The sequence below is a fragment of the Squalius cephalus genome (assembly GCF_949319135.1).
Source record: "Squalius cephalus genome assembly, chromosome: 15".
NCBI lineage: Eukaryota > Metazoa > Chordata > Actinopteri > Cypriniformes > Leuciscidae > Squalius > Squalius cephalus.
In genome coordinates, this window is record NC_137136.1 from 20,397,273 (window position 1) to 20,403,941 (window position 6,669).

Sequence of the window (6,669 nt, forward strand, 5' to 3'; positions counted from 1 at the left end):
AGACAAAAGGGGATGGAGGGATTTACACATGTACTGTAGTTTGAGTGCACAACAACTCATAATGACAGAGAGTAAAAGAAAGGTGATTGATTGTGAGAAAACCACATGTACTCCATATACAGGATTATATTTTGTGGGGGAAAAAAAAGACAATATTGGTTTTGCAAATGTTATCCATTCAGTTTAGCACAAACTCTCAGGGAATTCCCGAAAATGCTTATGATTATTTACCAGAAATTAAGTAGGTGATGGGTGGTGAAACAAAGGGTTGAAGGGATGCTAGACTCTCGGTGGCCCCAGAGGTTTAACCGAGATAGGAGGATTTAAAAAATACAATAAAAACAACAGATCGAGAGAGGGATGGAGAGATGGGTATTTGTGTGCCAAGGGAGTATGGGGGGTGGGGGGGTATATGTGAATGCATGAAAGAGGGAGGGTGGCGTTGGTTTTTCTGTGTCACTGAAAGAGAAAGCGAGTGAGGATGGGGGAAGGGTGCTATATAGAGAAGCACAAAAGGGAGGGATGGAGAGACTGCACAAGCATTCATATATGTGGGCATGTATCCAGGAGGAAAGAAAATTATGTTATGTATGCAAGACTTCCTCACTGACATCTCAGACAGAGCTGCTACTGTAACACGCATACATGCAAGAAAAAATATTAATAAAATGTGTCATTTAGGGTTTTTTTTTTTTTGTCTCTGTTTGGACATACTAGGTCTCAAGACATTCCAGGGGCTAAATGATCGGCTGAGTTGTTTGTTTGATCTTGAATAATTGAGAGCTTATTCTATAAAAACATAGCTGAAATACATGGTGTATTACTTATTTATATGCAGTCCACTTTCAACAACAAAAAAAATTACACACTCGCCCTCAATGAATGACTGAACAAGGACGTGAAGAAATAGTATTAAGTGAATGCGGTATGTCTTTACCTAAACGAGGGTTAAGAAATGCACACACAAACCTCAAGTAAGAGAAGACCTTGTTATATTTGTACAGAAATCTACAATAAAATAAACCGTTTCAAATTCAAGTGTCAAAGCTATTCAGTTATTTGGCCATTCAATTTAGCTTCTGCATTGAAATATGACTACTGTACATAAAACAAGATATCAAAAGATGACTAAATATAAAGAACATTCAATGTCGGTAATGCTTGTGTTGTCGAAATTTGATTGAGTTTGTGAAGAAAGAATATAAAGAATAGTGTCTGCTTTCCTCACTGCAACAGAGATAATTTAGAAATTATTGTAAACATATTTTTAAAATTCATTGTCTTTGCAACTATTAGATTTAAAATAATCAGTCATGCTGTAGGAAACCTGTTTGTCTAAAACACATTATTAAAATACATTGAGTATTTGATGTAGTTATTTAATAACCATCATCTCTGACACATTTACACATTGGGCAGCTGCACATCACATACAACCTGATAGAAACCGTCCTCTGTGTTTGTGTGACCATTCACACAAAGATAGAGTTTATTTACTTCAAGCTTGCCGAAATTCACGTCTTTGGCCAGTTTTATAGCCCCTATCCCTTCAAATATCTTGTCTGTCATGGGCTTCCTCACTTTGGCCAGGGTGAGATGGTACGAAGGGCATCGGGAATGGCGGTGAAGCCAGCCCTTCTCCTGGAAGGCTTCTTGGAGAGGGGAATTCAGGCTCTGGACATCTGACAGGGGTTGTGGGGTCACGTGGAGAACAGTCCCATTAAAGTGCCTTAGTTTTAGGGGGAAAGACACAGATATAGGGGGTTTGTGGGAGTTTCTGACTGTGGTATGCAGGAGCTCAGCAGCAGCGCTGACTTCCTCTGGGCTATTGAGAACAAGCAGAGAGAGAGTGATGTGTAAAGTTTCCGGGGTCACCCATAGCGGCTCTGACTGAGGAAGGTGGGAGAGGACCTTCCTCTGAATGCGCTGGAAGGCCAGGAGAGCAGCGGGAGAGTCCACACGGCAGCAGATGAAGTGAGTGGGTCTGCGTGGTGGTGGGCGCCTCGGCTGTGGTTGTGGCTGAACGAATGATACCGGCTCTGGTTCTGGACCACTCACTCCATCCCAGCTCTCCTTCCATTCCTCCACTATTTCAGCCGGTTCTTCTTTCTGAGTGATGGATAGCTCCTCTGCCAAATGATTCAAACTGAGATCTTCAGTATCTGCCATCTTTTTGTTTTCTGGTGCAGATTCTTGTTGCAATGGTAAGACGTCATCACTGGTTCCTTCCTCGGCATTTTCGGTTAATGAGTGATCTATGGCATCTTCCAGCTCTTGTTTATTGTTTGTTGTTGTAATTGTAGTTACAACCTCATCCTGTTCTTCAGAAAAGTCAGTTGCTTGCTCTAGGTCATTTGAAACATCTGCTGTGTTGGTGGTCTCTTCATGTTGTCCAGTATCAGGTGTGTCTGAGAATTAAATAATTCCAATATATTACGATTAAGTGGCATGATGCTATTTTTTTGTCCTATATTTGTTAAAAATTTCATGGTTTTAATTTCTGTATTAAAATTAAGGCATAAAGTCCTTATATCATAATAAGAAAAAAAAAATTATTCTTGAAAAGAAAACCTTATTAAGTAGTTTAATTATTATTACTGTTAATTTTTATTTTATTTTTTATTGTTTTACTGCTTATTCATATTTAAAAAATGTTTGTCTGCTATGTTTTATTAATAATATAAGTATTGTAATATAATGTGTCCCAGGTTAGTCTATAGGAGCCATGATTCCACTCATAAAAAGTCATGTGGTGCGATAAAAAAAACACATGGTCAAACTAACAGTCATTACATTGAAACCTTTCTTGAAAATGGTACTGAAGTTATTCATAACCATAAGAAACTGACATGAAACTGACATCTCTATGAACTTGGCACACATGTTTTAAACTGGATTTTTTAACTGGACTTTATTTTTTATTGTGGACATTCTTATATGGCATTGACCCAGTGACCAACTGCTGGACAATACAGAGCAAAATACTGGTGAATGTGTCTAGCATGAGGTTTACTTCGTTAGTTGAGTCTCTACCACTCAGAGTGACTGACAGACCTGTAAGACAGTCGACAACTGTCCCCAAAATGACATCTGCCCAAGAGCCTGTTTTCTAGGACAAAATAATAGTAGGGGACTTTAAGCAACAGCTGCTGATGGAACGGCAATGGCTTTCTGCCATTCTATTGCGCATGCGCGACTTTAACTGCTACTTCGTGACATTCTCCTGTAACAGTCTACGACAGGAGAACAGCTGATTTGCCATAGTCATTAACATGTGACAGATTAGATCATTAAATGTTCTGTTTTATGGTTATGTGGTATCTGTATATCATTTAATTCCAAAAGCAATCCTGCTGTTGCTGTTTTTATGACATTTTTTGTACATATAATTAAATGATCCGTTACGCCCTCCTCTTTATTGTTGCTTAGTGATTTATGTGTTCTTTGGCTACGGCAGTTAACAGTTTACTTCCGTTCGCCGTTGCCATTCCCTCAGCAGATGTTGCTTAAAGTCCCTACTGTCGCTCACCTTGCTGCTGATCCTCACCGCCAAAAGGGGGCAAAATAGTCTGCCCAGTGGAGCCGAACACCCTGTCAGTGCGACTGTCTCTATCCCACAACCGCTGGCCTTTGTAGGTGAAGTACTGGATCCTGTGACGAGGGAGAGCTAACTCCTCAGAGAAGTCACAGTCACACACCTAAAGATGAACAAATGAGTGTTAAGGCTGGGTGTGACCATACATGACACATGATAGTGAACCACATTAGTACTGATGTAACACACCTGAGTGTCCCATGAGAAGTCAGAGAATGGGCGTTCCAGCACCCCAAGGAAGCGGTCCAGGTGACCAACTACAAAATCAGCTGGGTCCACTGAGGCGTCCCATATAATTCTGGAGATGACATCATCGGCTGTACGCATGCGTGGCTTCTTCTTACACCCTGAGACAGAAAGGCATCTATTTGTAGTCATGAAGAGTGAATTTGGAAGGTAAAGTGTGTCTGCACTTCCTCACTAAATCTATCATCACACCTTCCCTCTCAGTTTTTATATGCTGCTTTTCAGCATTAATCTTTTTTCCATTTTTCCGGCTCTTGCTCTGCTTTTCTGTGATGGTTGTTTCATCTTCCTCTGAGTGTTTGCTTTGAGGGACGTCAAGCATGCTGTGAAGTCAGGAAAGAGCAATGCATTATTTATCCACTAAGCTTCAATGAGTATGCCCAACATCTATCAAATTTTACATCTTTTATGGCAGCTACAAGACGACAACTGCTGTACACCAACTGTTGTTTAAATGAAAATATACAGATAATAAAGCATGTCTACCATAAGGCTAGTTCACTAGTTGCATCTCTATGATCCAGAGTGATTGACAGACCTGTGAGACAGTCGACATCTGTCTCCAAAATGACATCTGCCCAAGAGGAAGTGCTGGCAAATGTTTTGGCTAGTTTCTTGTTTCATCTCATCTGGTACGAAGGGAAATGGAAAAAAAAGGTTCAGTAAAATCATTCACACAGCAAAGTGAATATACAGCAGTATGATTATGAATACATTCATGCACCAACTGATAACACAAGATAAGGTTAATTTATAACTATTTGGACAATAGAAGTTAAGTTCTCCCAGAGCAGTTAAGGTAGACATCATGTAGTGGTTTGTGAAGATGTAAATGGAGGTAAACAGGCAAGTTTGCAAGGGACAGAATAAACGTCTAAGGCCAAACGTTGGTTTCAGTGCAGCATGTTTGAACTCATGAGTCATGTCTTCAACTCCACCCACCACCTACACTTTTACTTTTACACACCCGTTGTGGCAAAATAAACAGACGCACTACAGTTCGAAAGTTGGGTGTCAGTTCAATTAATATTTTTTTTTTTTTTTGGCAAGGACAAATTAAAATGATCAAAAGTGACAGTAAAAACTTTTACAATCAAATAAATGCTGGTCCTTTTGAACTTTCTTGTCATCAAAAATAAAATATTTTTTATCACAGTTTCCACAAAAATATAAAGCAGCACAACTGTTTTCAACACTGATAATAATAAGGAATGTTTCTTGAGCAGCAAATCAACATATTAGAATGTTTTCTGAAGGATCATGTGACACTAATGATGCTGAAAATTCAGTTTGCCATCACAGGAATTATTATGAATTATTTTAAATTGTAATAATATTTCACAAAATTACAGTTTTTACTTTATTTTTGATCAAATAAATGCAGCCTTTGTGAACGTAAGAGATTTCTTAAAAAAAAAAAAAGATCTTAGAAACCCCAAACTTTTGAACGGTATTCTATGTACAACATTTACCTGAAAGGTTGGTACAGACTACGAACTAAAACTCCTCATGTAACAAAAGATGACAATTTGGTTGCCTCAACAGAAACACAGCACAATTTTCCCCTTTGAAAGCTTTTGGACCAGGAGGTTTTAACTGAAAATAGCACAATAATGGCGTGTCCCTGTAAGTGCTCTTAAGACTTGTGGTGTAGAAGCAGAGCTTTCTTTGTGAAAATTATATTCTCTACTCTCCACTTAGAGTAAGCCTACAGCAATTTTGTTCAAAACAAACCTATACTTAGCGAGAAATCATGAATAAATTAAAAAGGCTTTTCACTGCCATCTTCAGGTCATTTGCATTGTAGCCTCCACCTCTTCAGTATTTGTTATAGGCGGTGACATAAAAGTTTTATTATCAAAGTAGATCAATTTGTAATTTTCAGCTAATTTTGAAGTAATATATTTTTTAAACTAGTAAAAATAACAACAAATGAAACAGTTTACTAGCACTACAAACCATAAAATGCTAAATATAACCTTTAGAATTACATGGTTTTTATATTTTATCAACTTAATTTCCCGATGACATGTGTAACTCAGTGAAGTGTAATGTAACTTATGTCTTACCTATGAGGATTTGTCTGCCAGAATCCTCTGTGATGTCTTCCTGAGTTCTCTCTTCCTCAAACTCCATATTTGACAGCTTCAACAGAGCTTCATGAAAAAAATGTGTTACATTAACAGTCATTTAGAAAGCAACCTAACACCAATAATTTTGCCATATTGTACTGTAGTCGGTAAGACAATATATGTATAAAAGCTTTTTGGTATAATGAAGAGCATGAACCATCCTACCTCAAGTCATAAAGAGTAAGACAAACTAGGTTCGAAGTCGAGTCGACTGGTTAGTGTTAATGTTGACCTGTACATGATGACATCATCTGGTAATGACTCATATTCTTGCGCGAATGATTTAACCAAATACATTACACGCCAAAACAATGTTTGTTGTCTGAACATACTGTTTTTATTGTTGGCTGTAACATTCACTGTACATTTTATAATGTAGTTCTTTATTATTTTCAATTCTTCTTACTATGCTGCTAGGGCAATGTCCACAAACACAACTTCCGGTTTCAGGTCATGGGTATTGTAGTTTTTTCCAAAAGCATTATTAATGGGATGTCCGATTCATTTCCGCGAATCGATTCTTTCGAACACTTTTGTTCATACAAACCTGATTCAAACGCATAATAAATACTCAATTTTCCAGCACATACTACGGTGTATTCGTGATTCAGATGTTTTATTAATAATAAATGTGTTGTCATTTAATGTGTCCCAGGTCAGTCTATTGCAGCCATGACACTCATAAAAAAACATTAA

At 38.0% G+C, this 6,669-nt stretch overlaps 1 protein-coding gene across 1 annotated transcript; it reads right to left on the reverse strand.

Moving 5' to 3' along the window:
* Positions 1–702: 702 nt before the first annotated feature.
* Positions 703–6,428, reverse strand: leng9 (leukocyte receptor cluster (LRC) member 9). The gene is made up of 7 exons (XM_079893807.1): positions 6,139–6,428; positions 5,911–5,997; positions 4,380–4,470; positions 4,034–4,164; positions 3,785–3,942; positions 3,530–3,698; positions 703–2,408 (listed from the first exon to the last, which is right to left on the reverse strand). The coding sequence occupies exons 2-7, from the start codon at positions 5,975–5,977 to the stop codon at positions 1,405–1,407; spliced, it is 1,620 nt and encodes a 539-aa protein (XP_079749933.1). The 5' UTR covers positions 5,978–5,997; positions 6,139–6,428; the 3' UTR covers positions 703–1,404.
* Between the last annotated feature and the right edge of the window lie 241 nt (positions 6,429–6,669).

Coding starts and splice junctions, on each gene's coding strand:
- leng9 (XM_079893807.1), bottom strand. CDS start 5,977: ATGGAGTTTGAGGAAGAGAGAACTCAGGAAGACATCACAGAGGATTCT. Junction 3,943..4,033: donor TATAAAAACTGAGAGGGAAG/GTGTGATGATAG, acceptor TTTCTGTCTCAG/GGTGTAAGAAGAAGCCACGC. Junction 2,409..3,529: donor CGGTGAGGATCAGCAGCAAG/GTGAGCGACAGT, acceptor TTTAATTCTCAG/ACACACCTGATACTGGACAA.